The 20,995-nt window shown below is 36.6% G+C and overlaps 1 protein-coding gene across 1 annotated transcript in view; it reads right to left on the bottom strand.

Moving 5' to 3' along the window:
* rod (kinetochore component rough deal) overlaps nucleotides 1-20,995 on the bottom strand; it is a 224,765-nt gene that overhangs the window by 181,253 nt on the left and 22,517 nt on the right. Inside the window, exons 4-9 of the mRNA XM_081729572.1 lie at nucleotides 20,431-20,544; nucleotides 16,273-16,396; nucleotides 11,688-11,848; nucleotides 10,297-10,496; nucleotides 5,313-5,481; nucleotides 2,050-2,353 (exon numbers count right to left, since the gene is read on the bottom strand). Coding sequence (XP_081585698.1) covers nucleotides 2,050-2,353; nucleotides 5,313-5,481; nucleotides 10,297-10,496; nucleotides 11,688-11,848; nucleotides 16,273-16,396; nucleotides 20,431-20,544 — 1,072 coding nt within the window. The remainder of the gene's footprint in view (nucleotides 1-2,049; nucleotides 2,354-5,312; nucleotides 5,482-10,296; nucleotides 10,497-11,687; nucleotides 11,849-16,272; nucleotides 16,397-20,430; nucleotides 20,545-20,995) is intronic.

Below are 20,995 nucleotides of genomic sequence, written 5' to 3'. Positions count from 1 at the left end.
TTCCATTCTTTTTCTCCACAGCAATCGACAATGACTGCTCTGAAGACTAACTGAGTGAGTTCAGTACACATCTATTTGCATAAGAATTTTCACATATTGACATTTTGTTTTAAATATTTGGAGTATTCATGTTTTCATTTCATGAGAATTTATATAAATGAAATGAAATGAAATATTTAGTTGAATGTCCCACGATTATGCACCGAAGCTAAGGGAAACGGAATTTATATAAATGACCATTTTCTTTAGAGAATTCATATAGTTAGTAAGTGTAAACGATAACTTTTTATTTCGTTATTTTCCTGAATCATGTAAGCTTTTAAACTGCAAAATTAAATCTCTAATTATTGTAAATAAAAATACAATTTTGCGTTAATAATTAAGTTTCTCTGATTCGGGCTCATTTGATTATCACATAAGCTCGGGCCTAGAGGCTAAAACGTATTTCGGACTCGGGTTGGGTCTCACGTGATAAATTCACGAGCCGGGCCTGGGCTAAAAATGCCAGCCCGTGCAGATTTCTAGTAGAAGGTGGTACGAGGATGTGTTATTTTGAAGGAGTTTCCGGGTAAGGTTGACGATGCGACGAATGTATGACATATTTCCGCGAGTGAAGACCAGAAAAAAAACATGATGTGTAGCTTAATAAGAGTTTCTGGGAGATTATCCCTTTTCTTCCAACATTCTCATTCATAATCATTCATTTTCATTTATCATCCGTATTTTTTCAGTCTAAAGGACATAAAAGTAGGATGTTAACCTAGAAATATAATTTCGTTATGTCCACCTCCCCCCTCAATATCAGAATGCTAGTTGTGTCGGTCCTTTATAAGGAATTCGAACACACTCGGGATATTTCCGCTTATCTACGTGTCTACGGCTGCCTGTGTTGGACACAGACACGTTTCTCTTCTTGCTGAATGTCATCACCCTCCATTCATCTCGCCACAAGAGCCTCTGCCGAAGCTGGTGAAGACATTTTCGGCAATGAGCAGGCGCCAAGGGTAGACACACGCGAGAAAGTAGACCGCCTTCAACAATCGATTGTTTAATATATATAGTTATCCTGATGTAGTTTTGTATGGTAAATTCACAAATGACATACTCTAAAGTTTGTAGTCCAGACTGCCCACTTATGTATAATAAGTGCCTCGGAAACAAACAATGAATATATAAACTCGTCCTCGTAAAATTTCAGCAATCGTTAATCCCAGATAGCTTACTTATCGTTTCAAGGTTTGGACACTTTAAATGACTGATTTTAATTACTAGAATGACCATCCCTAAATATGATTTAAGGAAATAAAAGTTATGTACTAAATTGCAAACAAAACTTTCTCCAGTACTGTAGAATTTTTTTTTTATGAATCCAACTATCTTACTAGGATCAATTATGTACATCCTCTGGAGGCGTTGTGTAAAATTCCTAATCTCCTATTGAAACACTCATGCAGCCATAATTGAAGACAGAAGCTCTACGTCGCCTAAGTCGAGACATGCGATGATTTGAATAAAATGAGACTGTAAAAAGCCTATTTCCTTTTTCTCTTAAAGATATAGAGATACTATTTTAAAACTTGTTTACGCAAAATATCCTATATCAACCTTTAAAAATACTGTTCGTTAGAGTGTCTCAAATTAATGTATACGTCCTTTAAAATAGAATATATTGTTAATTATATCAGATAGGTATACACTTTTTGTGATGCTACATATCTTAAGGACGTGGCGCGCCACTAACTTTCATCTCGATATGAAGATTTTTTGGAACTCACATTCCCTGAGGGATGGATAGGAAGAAGAGAAAGTCCTCGGTCTCTCGATTTAAGCCTCCCATATTTCTTTCTTTGGGGAACTAAAAAAATACAATCGGTATGCCGCTCTGTTCGATGTCGCTGCCAACGACGTATTGCGGCAGAAGTTGACTATGTGGAACATTTTCATTGCATACATAGCTGCTTTAATTAGTGGGACGTTTTGTTTTAAAGAGTGTATGCCTTAACTTGAAACACTCTGAATCAAACAAGACTGTTTATTAAAGGTTTTTACCTTCATGCTTATTTGACTCAGTCTTTCACTGGCATAGCAGAACAATTTTCTAGTCAATTCCAAAGACGGCATGACAGCATTTTGACAACAATACACCACAAAATGTATATCGTTAATCTTGTCTAACACTTCCACAAGATCAAGTAATTCAATCTTTTCTTCTGGTTTAACCGATGCCCACGGAGAAAGCCTTTCCACGAAATACTTGGCTTTCTCCACGTACACCTTTTCAACATCCAAACCAAACATCCCGGCAAACTGTTCTGCCTCTTGAAATTTTCTTCTTCTCAGCAGTCGGTCTAATCTGAAAGAGATCAACTGGAAATCAGGAACGAAATACAATTGCCATATGATAAATTATGAACGATTATTACACGAATGACTTGAGGAACAAAAACTTACAGGAATGTCACGATCATAGAAATTATTTTTTTCTCACTTTTTAAAATTTATTTTTCTTGCTACGAAACCTTCGTTTTAAGCTTTAAGCTTATTTAACATGACTCTCTTAAAACTATGACACGAAGACACTGGATCTTTTGTGCTCTCGTATAAGTTGTCTCGATTATTTTTCTGAAAGTGTTCTACTAACTTTGGTTTTGTAATAGTCTGTCTAATATACAAAGTAACGGATAATCAAAAAATAATTCTAAATAATTACGTAAAGTTGCATATTTTTAGTTTAGTTTAATAAAAAATGTCACTTTCACATAAAGAAGAAACACTTTTCTCATTTAAATATATATATATATATATATATATATATATATATATATATATATATATATATATATATATATATATATAGAACACAAATACATAAAGCCACACACAAATATACTTAGTTGTGAAGCTTCAAACAGCTCGGCAAAGATAAGGAAGAGTGTTATTGATTGGAAATCTTTTCTTCTCTGTTCTTTATTAATGTTCCCTTCATATTCTGTCAACAAACCATTGGAAGATTGAGAGCTAAGTATTTCTATGATCCAAATCAGTATTCTTCAACCGCCTGACTGCAATTTTTTTGCTGGTATTTTACGTCAATTAGTTATATTTGTTTAATCGCAATACTGTTTTGTGTTTAAAATATAAGGAAAAAAAAAACTAACATCTGACAGTGATAACTCAAATATTAACTCGTTACAAAAACCTGAAATATCTATAGTTAATTTTAGATAAATAGTTATGCATTACCATCATCAACATAAGAAGTCTCTATATTAGAAAAGGGTATATCTTCATTTGAACATATGAGTGAGGATTACAGAAATATTAGTCTCATATCGCGTTCAACGTAAGTTATACTCGAAATATTGTGTGGAAGAAAAAATGAGGAAAGAACTTAGAAGATACTACTGGGTTACTAAGAATAATCAGTGAAATGTTTACAGAAAAGGCAAGGAAATAGACGGTTATTTTTTAAATCAAGTCAAATTGTGAATACCGTTTGAAATTTCGCATGTCCTTGAGAATAAGTGCACAAGCAGGTTCGCATACATATAAAAAATGAAATGAAATCTTTAAGTTTAACGTCACATGGTTATGCCGGTTAGGCTAAAGGATACGGTGATGAGAAATGAGTAAAATGAAGAAATTGGGAGGAAACGGGAGAACCCCGAGAAAACCCACGAGCACGGTGTTTGTCCACCACAGAGTCCACACGGTGCGAGCTGGGATTAAACCAGGGACCCCAAGCACCGGAGGTGAACGCTCTACCACTGAGCCACCGCGCCCCCACTCGCATGCATATAATCAGACACAATTTTCACTCACGGCGTCAGTCTTGAAGCTTCGAAGTGTGAAATTAACATATTTCAAGAAAATTCATTGGACCGCCAACTGTTAAATACGGTCAGTCAACCGGTTTCTAACAGCAAAAAACATGATATCTGCAAATATTCATCCCCAGATATGTGAGGTGTATGGTGACAATATAATGAATGGCAATAAAGTGTGAAAATAGTTCAGATTGTTCAAGGAAATTTGGAAAACGTCCATGACGAATCGCACTCTGGTCCGCTAACTATAATGACTGACAACTTAGTACTTGCTGTATAAACCAAAATTCAAGACCTATCGACTACCATCTCTTCCCCCATCTGAAGACACGTTGTTCATTGCGGTAAGTATTTAATTAGAGAAATAAATTGTGTAAAAAAAAAAAAGTATATAAATTAAGAAAATAGAAGTTTCTTTGAATAACGTTTACTTATTTTGTTCTTAAGAGGGGGAGTCCGACAATAAGTTTCCCCCTCTCATCAACAATAGGGGAAACAAAACAGCGGTTGCAAGCACAACACACCCAGACACAAGTGGGTATCGTTCGGCAGCGATCTTGCAGATGGTGCCGTCGCAGTGCCAGCGCAAAGCGGAGACGAGACGAGTCTCCCAGTCTGGTAAGTAAGGAGAAATGGCGTGTTTTGACGTCATGATCAAAGGAGGGAGTCGAAACTGAAGGAGGCGATTCGGTACAAGCGGCCTGGTCTTCTCACATATGAGTTCTGTTGTTGGATGACAATGCCAGACCACACTCAGCGACGGCAACGCAAAACCATATTGCAACTCTTGGATGGGAGCACCTTAGTCATCCGCCATATAGTCCTGATCTTTCAACCTGTCATTTCCATCTGTTTCCGACTTTGAAGAAGACTCTTGCCGGCAGACGCTTTCGAAGCAATGCTGAAATCACAGACGCTGTTCGACGCTTCTTCCGTATAGAGCGCCCTGAATTTTTCCTGGAAAGGTTTTTGAAGCTTATAGACCGATATGACAAATGTCTCAATGTACGTGGTATTTACGTGGAAAAATAAAGGTACGTCTGATCTTGAATATCACATGCTATTTTTGGGCTTGCATCCCCACCACAGTCGCCTGGGGAAACTTATTTTCGGACTCCCCCTCGTATTATAAAACGGACTACTTAAAAAATAACCCTCGTATATATTTTATTTATTGATCTAGAAGAGGCTTTTGATCGAGTAAACTGGAGAATTTTGATAGAAGTGCTCAAACAGTTTGGATTGGAATAGAAGGATCGGGTAATCATCAGAAACTTCACATCAATCAACAAGTATCACTGAGAATGGAAGAAGAAAAGGTTTCTAATTTCCTTTTTTCTCTTGCGTAATACTGTTTTTGCTACTTATCATGTTCGCTTTATAATTTACCATTCTTCACCTTTTCTCTCAAAAATGTTCTGTTAGGGTGAATTTAACTTTCAGTTAGATACTCAATGGTTTCATACAAATACATAAAATAATCACCTCAAGTCTGGACTGCTTTCGGTTATGGCTTTAACATTAATGCAGGGAATTTGTTCCTCCTCTTCCTTAAGCAAGATTTCTTCTAAATACAAAATATTTTCATCTCTTGAACTGAGAGAGATTAATGAAGCTCCCTTCGATACACGTAACTTAAAACGCTCTTCAAAGCCTGAAATAAAAAGTTTTTTTTTTTTTTTTTTATCATTATAAGGAAAATATAGTTTATTTATTAAAATGCATAGTTTACTGTTCTTCACTAGAGAATTACTAACGAAATACAAGGACAAGAAAGTAATAAGTAAATTGTTAAAATAAAAAAATAAATAAAATACATATATATACAGTGGCGGATCCAGGGGGCTATAGCCCCTATAGCCCCCCCCCCCCTTGATGCTCAGGTACAAACTGGATAAAATGGGCTTCAATAATCCTGCTTTACACTGGATAAAACGGCAAAATATGGTTTAGCCCCTCCCTTGATCATATCTTGGATCCGCCCCTGTATATATATATATATATATATATATATATATATATATATATATATATATATATATATATATATATATATATATATATATATATATAATTACCTTACGGATTACGAGTTATGAATGTACTGCGAATTAGTTCGGCAATTTAAGCTGTGTACTTCCACCTTTCCAACTTGTGCATTTACATTTCGAGTACTATACCTACATTCACATACTTGCATAGCAGGTACTTACTTTATTTAATAGGATCTTCTCCTGTGTTTACTTTAATTGTCATGGCTCTAAAATATTGAAATGCTTGGTTTATATGTTTGTGATCAAGAAAAGTTTATGTTTGTGGTCAATCCTTCCGACAGTGAGTTCTAGGGAACCACAGGCTCTAGAAAGATGACGTTTTCACTGATCGATTGCAAATTTTGTGTAGATTGTTCACTTCTAATTGAATACTTAAAAAAAAAATGGCCGTTATTTCTTTATTACACTTTTAGGGATACACTGGCAATGTTGAAATTAAAAAAAAAAAAACATATCCTACGAGTTATATATTCCTACCACCACATTTGCATACTGGGCTAGTATATCTCTCAGGCGTTTGTTTCATGCCCAAATCATAATGAAAAACGAAGGATAACCATTTCTCCAATCTAAGATGCATCTATTGTTTGGAATTAGAAACTCCAACCGGAAGTAGGCTCAAATCTTGCAAACGATGCAAGATATTGAAAAAAATAATCGAAAAAATCTCCCCTTTATGGTACCCCTTGCCGATTTTTATCAAGAGTCTTTCACTTGTGTCTGTAAAGGGACATGTACATATGTTGTGAGGAATGACAAGGAGATTTATGCTCATATGTGAATGGTGCGCTGTGAAGAGAGCGCAGGTTCAGCTAGTATTCCAGTAAATAATAATAATAATAATAATAATAATAATAATAATAATAATAATAATAATAATTATTATTATTATTATTATTATTATTATTATTATTATTATTATTATTATTATTATTATTTTAATAAGCGTTCACCACAACATACAATTTACGGACAAACATTTAAAAATATCATGTACACTAACGAAATCAACACAAGATTATCACAGTGCTTTACTCAAGTATTTGGAAATGTTCCACATATTCAGTATACAATCACTATGGGATCTTCCTCACAGACATTATACAATCCACCACATAAACACACAACTTTCACTGAGTAACGTTCACGAACAAGTTCTACATGTGTTTTGATAATGCCATATATAAGTATCTATAAAATGTTTTAATTAAGCACTGTGACATTGGTTACATAAATAACCTATCCAGAGAATTATCACAGACGATGCAACAATATTTACATAAATCCAGCACTCCAGCCAACATACTGAAGACAATATACGGCTTTTAAAACTCTGTTTAGATATCTTTTACAATGTTGATCAGGTTCTTTACAATTTTGTAACACTTCTACCTGAATGTCTACTTTGGCAATCTGTTGATCAGTGATTTCTTAGCTTCAAGTTCCTTGATTTTTTGAGCCTTCTGTTATCGTTCTAATTGTCATTCTTTAGTTGCTGCTTCTGAAGATTACTTTTTACTAATGCTTCCTTTCTTTGATGCATTTCGCATATAATGTATCATAAGCTTCGTATTTTCCATGTTCACAATGCCTCCCAATTTCACAACACTATTGTATACTAAACGCTGTATAATAATTGTCACTTCTTGAAGATTTGGCAACAAAATACCTTGTTTCCTAAGAAGGCAGAGTCAGCAGAGGCACTTTCATGAAGTATTTTAAGTCATTTCTTGGCAAAACAAAACAGTTGCTTATATTATATTACCTTTTGCCTTTGCGTTGTTTGTGCATATACATCAAATGAGATCCTTACTAGTAACAAATCTAATATGAGCACTATGCAAATCTAAACGCAACATGTGTTACTGAAATTAGTTTCCCTCTTGGTAACTTCATGTTAATAAATGTGGAAAAGTACTTGAAAATTACTTTTAAAACATCATAAGCTGTGTCCAGGGAATATTTAAACAGTCGAATGTTGGCGTTCGCTTCACTCATTCCGATAAGCGTGGAGAAAACTTCCAAATTAAATAGTCGTAACATTTTTAACTGCTGCCGGTTTTTAGCTAGGGCTTCCACTATCCCACCTTGAGAGCAGGAACTATACCACTATTACACTATACCACTGTAATAAACTTATTTGTGTATTATTTTTGGTGCGCCCAGCTCAGACAATTTAATTATTTCATTTTAAAGGCTGAATCGTTGTACGTTCTTGCAACGTATATATCAGCAACGAGGCAGACGAAATAGCCGACGGCCTTGGCCATCGACAGCAGCCAATCATAGTCCTACCTATGCTTACATCACTTTGGTAGGTGGGACTCACGTGAGCATCGGGGACAAAGAAGAAGCTGCATGACGTAGCCGGCATTGGGAGCGAAGACTCCGATTCAGGACCAGCAATATATATATATATATATATATATATATATATATATATATATATATATATATATATATATATATATATATATATATATATGCTGCTCAACAAAATTCATAGAAAAAAATGTAAAGTGGTGCATATCCATTTGTATTTTTGTAACCAGAAAACATTCACATTTTCTATTGTTATAATTTGTCCATGTCATTTGAAGAGATGTAAGTATAGTGCTCAGTACCAAATATAATCACTGTTTTATGCGTACCATTGGCGTTATTCTGACCCGGAAATTGTCACCCCATGTTCGTTCATTGTGTTGTGCATGGTGGGATATATTGATATAAACGAATTCGTATTATTTTATGTTCTTTTTCAGTTCAAATGATGCTGAAGTTTTATTCTATTCAGAAGTTTAAGGTTGTTGTTTGAATTTTTGCCTATGTGTGGTTAGCGGTGAAAGAAACTATTACTTTAGTGATAACTCGTTTCGTCGTTAACGCTCGGGCGAAATATTCGATCAATGACTACCTATGTAATGCTTACTCTATTTGGATCACCATCCTAGTGGGTAAACATCACACCACCAACTCACAACAGACTACAAAATAAAACAGAAACAATATTTAAACGATAATTTTAAGATTCTTGGTCTCTGTGGTCTAATCAATATACTCTTCCAGAATGCCGAGAAGATTAAGGCTATTGGATGATAGGATATGCTACAAAATTAACATCTCCAACATAGTAATTGTGGATAAAGATGTTTCCGTGGCCCATAATGAAATTCCCTGACTGGTAGACACCCTGATATAGTAAGAAGTACGTCTGTAGGGTCAGTGAGGGTAATTATGAGACAGATTTCACAACTTTTCCACGTTACTCAGCTTACACTACTTTTGAAAGTAGTTAACCTAAGCAGCACTTTATGGTTCCAATGGAGTAATAATTTGCTGCCAAGAAATTTCCTGTCATCTCATAAGTCAAGTCAAATTTGTGGTCTTATAATTTCCCTTCAAAAGGATAATTATGAGACACCTGTTGTCTCCAGCTATTTGTATATAATATTGAGGTATGAAGAATTCCAATTGTGAGACAAAGAAGTCTTCGTTATTTTGTGTTTATTACATAAAAATATACAAATATTTGGCTGAGTTACAAGAAAATAACTAAGAAAGAAAGTGGAAATGGATACTGATGTTATTCTAACATTTTTGTGAGTTGACTATAATAGGCCTATGGATTAATAGGCTATATTAGATAGTTTCAGGTTACAAAACAGGCTTATGAAACAAATTTAAACTAACTTCAAGCCTGTTCACTGAAAACAACTTAGGCTACTTCTATTTCTTTATGTTTTAATCTACTGATATTCAGCCTAGATTATTTTCAACATAATAATGTAGGTCTATAACTTTGAAAGTTACTAAGAAACAAGATTATAGAACAAGTTTGAAACTTAACATACTAGGTTACAGAAACTTATTCAAGCATGCGTTTCATAATTACCCTTCATATAAGCAAAATTAGATAAACAGCAAAATTAGATAAACAGCAACAACAACAACAACAACAAAAAAAAAGTAATTCTGAAACAAATTCCCTGGGGACAAATTCAACTCAACTAATACCTGCTGACCTAAGAGGCTTGCATCAATACCCTTTGGTTTCACAATAGTGACATTATTGTACGAGTAGATATCAAAGTTAATGATAGAATTTCAAATTTCAAAACAGTCTTTCTTGAATAAGTCTGTTAAAAAAAATTGGTACATCCAAACTTTTGTGAACTAGAAACTTAAAAATGCAGACAGAGCATTGTGAAGAAAGTTACTAAGTGTGTGTGCTCTTAATTTGTATTTATTCTACAGTGGCTGAAGATTAGTGAAGGGTGTCTCATAATTACCCTCAATAAACAGTGTTTCATAATTACCCTCACTGACCCTATATTCATTACCTATGCCTGTAAGATCTGCATACTACATGACTATGGTGAGAAATCGTAAAATGACAACTGAAAAATGAGACTCACCTGGAAATGAAACTTGCTTCAAATACAATCCTTCTTCCGACTCCGATTTTTCAAGAACAAGCAAAATATTATCAGCTGTAACTTCATTATCCAGGACAAGAAAATCGACTAGACTCACTGCTGCCCAGGTAGTGACATACATAAGGGTAACTGAACAAAAGATTGACAATATTCCGTCTTCTTGAAGAGCAAAAATAAACCTAAGAAGAAAAGAAATGGCATCTTTAAATTTTCTTTCTTCGTTTCAGAATCTATCCTAATACATTTTCTGGGTAGATTAGTCACCTGAAAAGACACCTTCCAATTAACTCAAAGGCACTTAGTATCAGGTTACGGTCAGAATACTGAGTAACTACTCGAGAACTTGGGACATACTTTTGTATAAGAAAACTGAATAGACTTCTGCATTAACTACAATGAAGCTTCAATAGTATTCCTGTAAATACCAAAGAGAACACGTAAATTTTACCTTCATCTTTGTTAAGACTTCATCCGACCATTTCCGAAATATGTTGTAACTGTGCTAATTTACGAAAAATCGAAGACGAGCGGTTGGTGCATTCGCTTCCCAATCAGAAGAGTTTATCCTAGTCAGTATAGGATGGTGGAGCAGGATAAGATCTGCTTAAGTAGTACACCTATATCACGACAAATGGCTCTTTTATTCCTTCAAAGTAATACCACGTATAATAAGGTTGAAGCAATGTTTTAAACAGTTTCTTGTCTCTCCTGTAAAATTGGTGAAATGTTGTTTACGCAGTATTGAACCCGTATTATAGAGTTATTAATCAAATTATTATGTATCGCCTCCTTCATTAAAAAAAAATAAAATAAAATAAAATAAAATAAAAATAAAAAATAATGTCCGGAAAAAACTCACCCTAAAGGTGAACTACCTCTTGTGGATTTTTTCAGGAAAAATAAGTTATGCTATTTGGTTAGATCAGTGCTCAAACATTCCTTTACGAAATATCAAAAAATAGTCAAAAAAAACAGTCCAATAGTCCAAAAATAGTCCACTTTTTCCAAGTTTCCGACCACTGTGCGGTATTTCGCATCTTCAGCGGCAGGGCAGAGGTGAAAGCTGTGGAGGCGATTTTGAAGGATTTGTCCAAAAATAGCTTCCTGCATGTCTTTGATGACTGGCAAAAACGTTGGGACAAGCGGATTGCATGCAATGAGAACTATTTTGGAAAAAAGCATTAACATTTGGAGCATTAGTACAGGTAATTATGTTTTATTTATTTATGATCATTTTTTATTGATCAGTCCTCGTAATATAAATATTATTGACCTAATATTTGGAGAAACACATTATTGTAACAGATAAAGGTGAATAATATTTATTTATACAAATTTTACGCTATATTATACTTCAACTTTGTAAATACCTTCTATCATTTGAAGACTGCATTTTAACTATCCTTTTGTCGGTCATCAAAGGTATTTCCTGACGTTGTACTTCCTCTAGCTTCCCAAACACTTCAATACTATTACCAGTTATTGTAATGCATTTCTCAAATAACATTTCTAGCAAAGCAGCATTCGACACCTGCAATAAACAAAGTTATATTTACCAAAAAATGTTGAAGACAGAATTGATTAAAATCTTATTTTCGGAAGTTTTACGTCCGACGATTATGCCGGCTAGACTAAAAGAGACGGTGACGATGAGAAATGAATGAAATGATGGAATGAAGGAAGTGGGAGGAAACTGGAAAACCCCGAGAAAACCCACGAACATTGTGTTTGTCTACCACAAAGTTCACTTGGCGCGAGCTGGGATCGAACCAAGGATCCTATGCACCAGAGTTGAACGCTCTACCACTAAGCCACCGCGGCCCCAAAAGGATTGATTGATTTCAATCTTTTGTCTGCAAGGACGCTATATCGAGACCTATAATTTAAACTAGGATCCGAACCATTGTTGTGTTCGATACTCTCAATGGGAGTTGAGTTTAACGTCCCGTTCAGCATCTAGGCTATATGAGAAGTGGACCTACTGATTAACATGGAATCCGAACCCGGGTCAACCACGCCAAAGGCGCGTACGTTAACCGCTTAGCCACGAAGTAGCTGACTCTCTCAATGGGAATCGAATTAGGAACCTCATGCGACAAGGCACACGAATAATCACTAGACCAACAGGGAAAGCAGCGGAGAACGGGACACGAAAGATACATGTAAGGGAAAACAATGATAGTTCGTAAATGGAGAAGGAAAAATAGTACATAAGAAAAAAAGAACAAGGATATAAAAAAAAAATAAACGGGCTACCATGGTTTTATATTAACAAGCAAATATTTAAAAAAGTCAAAACATTTTATAGAAACACGTCCAAGAGAAAACCGAACAAATCTTAAAACAAATAAAGATCTTAATTTTTGTACAGGGTGTTTCACCAAAAAAGCCGTGATTTCTAGCGGCTACAAAATTTATTTGAATAATAGTATAGTAATATTTATTTGTAAATACACAGCGAAAAAGGATAAATTTTGTTTTGCAATGTTTTTTTAAGGTTCCATAGTCCAGTATAATAATGGCGCCGTAGACTTACGTTGCAGCAGAAGATCTCATTGGTGCTTTGGTTCATTGAATCACGCTCCCTTTTTGGTCTCCAACGACGATTCGACTGGAGAATCATTGTGCATGGGCACCATCCACCAAGTCCATACGGCGTTATGTTGATGAGTTCAATAAGACTGGTAATGTTACAGGACTTCGAAGAGGAAGGGGGGATTCAGATCAACTGTGCGCACAGAACAGCGTATTGCAGTAGTGCGAGCATCTGTTCTGAATAGACTGACTTAATTAAAAAAAAAAAAAAAAAAAACTGCAACGTTTGTCAGCAGAAAATGGAATATCCGTACTATCATATTGGCGTATTCTGCGAAAAGATCTGCAAATGTTCCTCTACAAAATGAAGATGCTTCAAAAATTAAGACATTGCAAAACAGAAGGCGTCTGCATTTTGCAAATCAGTTCAGGGCATTAATTGCTGATGACCCAGACATTATTGAAAACTTGTGGTGTACAGACGAAGCTTACTTTTGTCAGTCAGGTGAAGTAAACAAACAAAATGTAAGATTTTGAGCAACAGAAAATCCGCATGAAGTGTTCGATCCGAACCATTGTTGTGTTCGGTAGACTCACCTCTGCATCCGAAAAAGGTTTCGGTTTTGTGTGCTGTAATAAAACGTGGCATAATTGGATCTTTCTTCTTTGATGGCTATGTCACATCAGAAAATTATGTGGAAATGCTTGAGCATTACTTCTATCCTAGTCTTCGTCGTAAAAGGTGTCCACTTCGTCGGCAATGATTCCAGCAGGATGGATCTAAACCGCATACAACAGAACCTGTCCTTAATTTCCATCACACAAAATTCCGCAATCGTGTGATCTCTAATCCATTGTTTTTTCGAACAGGCTTAGAGTGGAGTCCATGCAGCCCAGACATTAACCCATGTGATTTATGAGATTACCTCAAGCAGGAGGTATTCAAGCTTAAACCCCGATATTTAAATGAATTAAGAGCACACATTGAGCAGTGTACGGCAGCAGTTAGTCACGTCATCCTTGGTAAGGGTTTTGATAACATGCGCATCAGGGTCAGGAAAGTGTCGAATCGTCAGGGTGGACACTTCGAACATGTGTTACATTAAACTTTAATCTTTCACTTATCATACCATGTAATTTCATTTACTATGATCATCAATAAAATATGTTGTTGCACTTCAAAATCACGGCTTTTTCACTGAAACACCCGTTATGTTATCTATTTCTCTTTTTTCCCAATATTTCCCCCTCAAGACATGAAATACCGAAAAAAAAAAAAAGATGTAATGTGTTTCTTACAATGTTAACTGTGTCATTTCTGTAACTTTACATGGATACAAATTTAGGAGAAATTTAAAAACAGGGGTAATTTTTCGAAGACACCTTACAAGATATATCACTTGACTTCCTTCCAACTTAAGGTTAACATGAAATGGTTTCTACTAATTAATTCTGGGGACTCCCTAATGTATCACAAGGCTAGTTCCTCAAAATAATAGACACTTTAAAGATAAAAGAATTAGAAGTTAAGAAAATTCAAAGCATAACAGGCTATTTGACGCCATTTTGATTAGATCAGAGTAATGTCCCTTTCGGCAGCGAGGATGTATGAAACGTGGGGCTACAGCTTAACGTGACATCAAAACCACAGCGCTCCCGCCACGAATCAAATCTAACCCGGGAGGTACTTGAACCTGAACCCACAAAGTGGGGGTGATTTATATAGTTCCTGAAGGCTTGGGTCGAGCTAAAATCAAAGCCGGTTACCAAAATTGGGGAGGTCTCATGCATTCCGCTTGGGGGCAGCACTTTACTCATTTTTATTAAAATATTTAAGCGTGTCTATAAAGTCCGTTGCAACTCCGAGAAATCTGAAATCGGAAAAAGATTACGAAGTTTTAACAGGGATATAGTAGCACCGGATGCAAGGTGTTCATTTCTATGTTTAAATACGCATCCTAGACCAGCTACATGTTATGTTAGAGTTTTATTACAAAAAAAAAAAAAAAAAAAAAAAAAAAAGTGTTTCTTTTTGCCTCCTCTACCACATTCTTGAGTTATTGCAGACTTACTATTGAACATCCTCTATACGCGATTTGTTCCAGTAGGTACAGAATAGTGGAAGTAAAGACTAGTCGTAAAAATCACCATTCATTTCATTTTTATTTGAACCAAAAGTTTGCACATTATGTTATTTCACAGCAGGTACCACATCAGGTTTGATCCAGGTCGGACTTGCCCGATATAGTGTTCTTGTCAGTGATTTGTCAGGGAAAGTCAAGTGAAGGACGAAAACTTGCTATTGGTAGAGAAATAGCTGGTCAAGTAACAAGTTGGAATTCCAACTCGCCGCAAACTCAGTGGTCATACAACCTATGTTACTACACCTGCTGTTACAAAGCAAATGTTATAATTTAAATAATTGTACAATTCTGCATATAAAAAACATCGTTATCAACCAGAATTTTTGCCGTTGTGAATTACATTTGAAAATTTAACGCAGAAGGCCGGTTCGAAAAAAATTAAATGAAATCTTTCAGTTTAACGTCCCACGTTTATGTCCATTAGGCTATGAAAGGCGATGATTAAAGCACGTGAATGATGATGGAAGAACTGGTGGAATGAGAAAGTGGAAGGACACAGAAGTACCCAACGGATACAATGTTGTCTAGCACACACTTGACTGGGGATCGAACCAGGGACCCCACACACCAGAGGTAAGCGCTCTACCACTGAGTCACCATGCCCAAGACCCTCGTTCGATTTCCGATGGTAGTCCACCTGGTTCAGATTCCACGTTAAGCTTTAAAATCACGTTCAATAGAGCTTCGAAAAAATGAAATGAAATCTTTGAGTTTTACGTCCCACGGTTATGCCGGTTAGGCTAAAGGAGACGATGATGATGAGTAATGAATGAAATGGTGGAATGAAGAAAGTGGGAGGAAACGGGAGAACGCCGAGGAAACCCACGCACATGGTGTTTGTCCACCACAAAGTTCACTTGGCGGGGGCTGGGATCGAACCCGGGACCTCAAGCACCAATACAGCTTCGATGCTAAACGGGACGGCCCTATATTTCTGCCAGAAAATGGCTTTTTAACTGGAAACAAGAAAACGCCAAAAACACACACGCTAAGTTTTGATCACTAATAGCTCAACAGAACCTACAGATACGCTGGGTATCAGGGTTCGAGTCCTCGACTGCTCCATTCCATCATCATGCTATCTATAATTTAAGAAAACAAGAAATTACAAAGCTCTCACAACACTGCCAGGTAGTTTACACACCATCTAATGGTCTTATACTATATTGTAATATGTAGAAACTTTTTGCCCAATTTGTTTATCATGAATTTATTAGAACAAAGTGAATTTAAATACTGGGAAACATCAAACATTCTTTAAATATTATATTCTCACCTTAGGGCAGGTTTCATGGAAGCTAAACTCTTCCATGGCAATAGCCTCCTCTAGCTGCTTCAAATGACCCATCGAATGACTTGAAATAGCGTTCTCGATTACCTCCAAACTTATACCAGACAACCTTTAAAGAAAAAAAAAAAAAATTCCGCGAAAATTTTAGTCCATTTCATAACTACTTTCAAACAACTTGCAACTAAATAATTCAAAGATACTGCAATCCTCCTAGTTATGGCATTTTGAAGCATAATTAATGAGATGTTTATTTACGGAAAGGTCAAAATCGTCATAGTAGTCTCGAAGAACTCACCTGAAAAAAGGTTTGCTGCAATGCATTAAATATCAAATAAGCAGGAGAACGAGATACTATTTAAGTTTTATATTATTTAAATTTTACATTGACACTCGTACAAAGAGCGCACCACACCAATATATCATACATCCATTTTTGTAAGTCATTTCGACCGACGACTTTTATTTATTTATTTATTAAAAGAAATAAATATGTTAATGTTCAGTTCTGGGATTAGTTGTAAAGTTAAAAGCCTGAACAACGATTTTCTGGACACTCAGCATAGTTGCATGCTTAATAATAATAATAATAATAATAATAATAATAATAATAATAATAATAATAATAAAAATACTAGTGATACACATTTAAGAATACTCAGAAGAAATACACGAGTGTAGCCGATGGTTGTGATCCCAATATGGGGGCAATGGGGGATTCCATTCACGTTATACACATTTTTCAAAAGCATCTAATATTCTGCATAAGAGCACGTATAATCATTGGAGCGGCAGCATTTTTTTCTTTTTTTTTTTTTTTAACATTCGCTCAGCCGCGTTACTGTTAGCCGGTGCCTCGAGCATTCAAAACCGGCGACATTGCGAATGTTTTTTTCTTTATTTGGGATTCTTTATTTCTTAATTTGGAAGGAAAGACAGGAAAAAAGGGAGGGAGACGCAAAACAAAACAAGGGACAGCCGATCCTACAAGACGTTGAATGTTTGTCTGAAGAACGATATCCCAACTTGCTATAGATACAATTTACTCCGCCTGCTGGTCAAGTCCTCTCCCAGCGTGTTCCATACGTGCTCGGTAGAGTTTAAGGGCAGAAACCTAGCAGGCCAAGATAGAAGAGCTATAATAAATACAGCAGGCTTGGTTGTCCTGGCGGTATTGGAACGTGGATTCTTCTTCTGGAAGATGGTTCTGTATAGTCCCCAGGTAAGGTGACGGACCAGATTGACGTCATGAATATTCGACGCGCTACTCACACTGCCCTGGATGCAAGAGGCGACTGCGATATGTAATTTATTGGCATCCACCAGGTGTGGATTCTGTATCACAAGTGCGGACACATACACAGGAACAGACGCGCACACGACCGTCCGAAGGACTTTCATCACAGAAGAAGAGTAATCGTCTCAGAGGAAAGCAGTATTCGTGAGTTCACATTGACGCCATGGTGGAGCAGATAGTACTGGCAACAGTTGTCTTACTAATTACTGAGAACTGTATGATTTTTTGATCCACATGCTCGCCGGTACGCTCCAGGGACACGTTTGTCCCTTTCATTGTGTACACCACCGATGGATCCAAAGACGAACAGACATTCTGAGAAAGGACCAATAAGTGTTCCCTGCCATTGCAGACACACTGTGATCCATATACATCAGATTCTTTACACTACAGACCAGGGCCGTAACTTGTGGGGGGCAAGGGGAAACTGCTCCCCAGGGAAGTTCCCCGCCGTTCTAAGGGGCCCATTTTAAGACAAAATTTCCTTACTCCTTATATGATACGAACATGAAATTATAAATGAAGCAGCAAACAGGTTCACTACATTTCTTAAGCAAAACGGCACACAAAAGGTCAATAAAACAAAAATGAGTTGTGGGTCCATTTCAGTAAAAAAAAGTCTGCTATTAAGGGCCCTAGAAATAATATTTGTTCGTATGGCTTTGAGATTTGTCAATATTGTCCCCTTAATTAATTTGTCATGCATGGAACGGGCCCAGGGTCGCAAATAACGGACCCGCAGACCTTGCCGTGCGGGAGAGCCCACAGGATCCGGGGGACCCACAAAGAGTAAGAGAAGGATGGGAAGAGGGAGCCCAAAAATTAGAATAACAACTTTCTAGGGAGCCAAATACGCACATTAATGTCCCCCCGAAAAAAATGAAAGTTACGGCGTTGCTACAGACACTACGATCAGTCTGATCTCTAGGGTGGGATGTTCACACAAACAAGGGACGTATGTGAACCGTGGCAGTTAGATGTTTATGAAAATTGGTATTCTGACTAATTGCGGATTGCTAAACATCACGTTGATAGTAACTCGGTGCGGAAATGCCTTGTTTGCCCACTACATATAATACATATACCAGGTAGTGATTGGTTGAGGCTGTGCCGAGTTATACCCCAAAAACGTCGGGAAAAGGCAGAGAATGAAAAATATGTGTAAGTAACCTGATACTTACAAAAGTGGTACACGCAACTAAAAACACGGCTGTAGTGTCACACAAGCAGTGTTGCCATCTCAACACAAACTTATAGTTTTTCGAATAGAACGTATACCATTTTATGGCATTAAAACAATTGGTATAAAACATGAAAGAAAATAAGCAAAAGGTGGGTTATCAGTGTTGCCAAATAAGGAAGATGTGAGGCTCTAAAGTATAGATATTAGGGGTCCGTACAGAGAAACGAACAAATGTACAACAAGACTACAGAAGAAACAAATGTACAATAGGGAATAAACTACAACATGCACATCATCCAGTGATTAACTGTAGATAAAACACAAGTAAATATTCACTAATACAATATAATCCCATCAAAGTATGGATGATGAACTGACGGAGAGACAAACTCCCAGCTCTAGAACTGGGCGATATGGTGAGTTTTGCTGTTTTGAACGAGAAAATTTTTCTGTGTAGTTACAGCCATTGTATTAATTCAGTGTTTAGTTTATTACATGAGGGATTTCGAAAATAAGTTTCCCCACGCGACTGTGAATAGAGGTGGAGATGCAAGATCAAAAATAGCATGTGACATTAAAGATCAGACGTACCTCTATTTTTCAACATACAGTAAGTATCACGTACATTCTGACATTTGTCATACCGGTCTATAAGCTTTAAAAACCCTTCCAGGAAAAATACAGGGCTCTGCACACGGAAGAAGAGTCGAACATCTTCTGTGACTTCAGCATTGCTTCCAAAGCGTCTGCCGCCGAGAGTCTTCCTTAAAGCCGGAAACAAATAGAAGTCACTGGGTGCTAGATTATGACTATGGTGGATGGGCAAGGCGCTCCCACCCAAGAGTTCCAATAGGCAACACCATCTCCACACCATTCGTTACGACATCACACCAGGCCCATAGACTTCCACGAGGCGGTTATGGACTTCTGCTCCCGATACGCCAAATGCCCATTCATAGCGGACAACCACTCGCATTCCCTCCTTTGATCACTACGTCAAAACGCTCTTTCACTCTATAGCTACCAGGCTCAGACAGAGACTCGTCTTCGCTTTGCGCAGGCGCTACGACAGCGCCATCTGCAGGATCACGGGCGAACGATACCCATTTGTGTCTGGGTATGTTGCGAGTGCAATCGCTGTCTTGTTTCCCCCATTGTTGTTCGCTTTCGTGGGAAAAACGAGAGGGGAAACTTATTTTCGGACTCCCCCTTGCTCGCGAATTATTTCCCTTTCTACCTAGAATTTATGAGACACCAACCACTTACTTATCTTGCCAAAAATCTGAAGAAATGACGGTCGAGAATTTCCATGGCATTAAAGGAAAAAACAGATGTGTGAAAAGTTTTAAGCTATAGAAATCTTTAAATGGCAGATGAGGAGAGCGATAATTTCATATGATGCTATATATTCTGTAGTATGTCCTTTTAGTGCACTTATTTTGACCTTCCATTCATGAAATAAGCTTACATTAAGAAACGTGTACACATTTTGCTGTTTATGATCGGTTTCACACTTTGCTGAAAGAAACCACTAGTTCAAAAATAGCATAATTAATTACTTAAAATTACAGCACAATCTCAGATTTACAAGAGCTTGGTGGAAATGCTCTTGGTTTCTTTTCTTTCTTTTTCTTTTTTTTTTTAATATACCAAAAGAAATAATTACCTAAAGATTTGTCCTGTGCAGCACACAGCTACCAGACTACAGGAATCATTTGCGGTCTCATCAAAGAATATCTTTACAAAACTACAACAATCATTTTCTGGTACAATAATATTCCTGAAAGCAAACCAAGAAATATATATACATGTAAATATTACTACCTGAAGCTACATTACTTAAGAGAGAAATACTACAGCGAGTAAATAGTACATGATGCTAATGGTACGCATAAAAACAATTTACATAGGGTGATTTTGAAATTGCAGAAATACATAGCTCTTTCGTATGATACAATTAAACGTGTGTATACCCTATTGAAAAGACAATAACAAACTACAGCGAGCTTGATAGAAGGTGGAGTTTCTCTTTCGACCCCAACTCGCGCGAAGTGAGCTTTGTGGTGACCAAACAACGTGTAAATTTTCTCGGGGGGGGGGGGGGGTCTCCAGTTTTCTTCTCATATCTTCAGCCCCCTTCAGAATTATTATTTCAGCTTACATGAATTCACTTTTCGACCAGGACCTATTATTCGGATTACAAACGAAAATAGATTTATGAAATAATAGAA

This window comes from Thermobia domestica, chromosome 10 (genome assembly GCF_964235325.1).
Source record: "Thermobia domestica chromosome 10, izTheDome1.hap1.1, whole genome shotgun sequence".
NCBI lineage: Eukaryota > Metazoa > Arthropoda > Insecta > Zygentoma > Lepismatidae > Thermobia > Thermobia domestica.
Note: the sequence above shows the minus strand (reverse complement) of the source record. Positions and strands in the feature narration are given on the sequence as shown.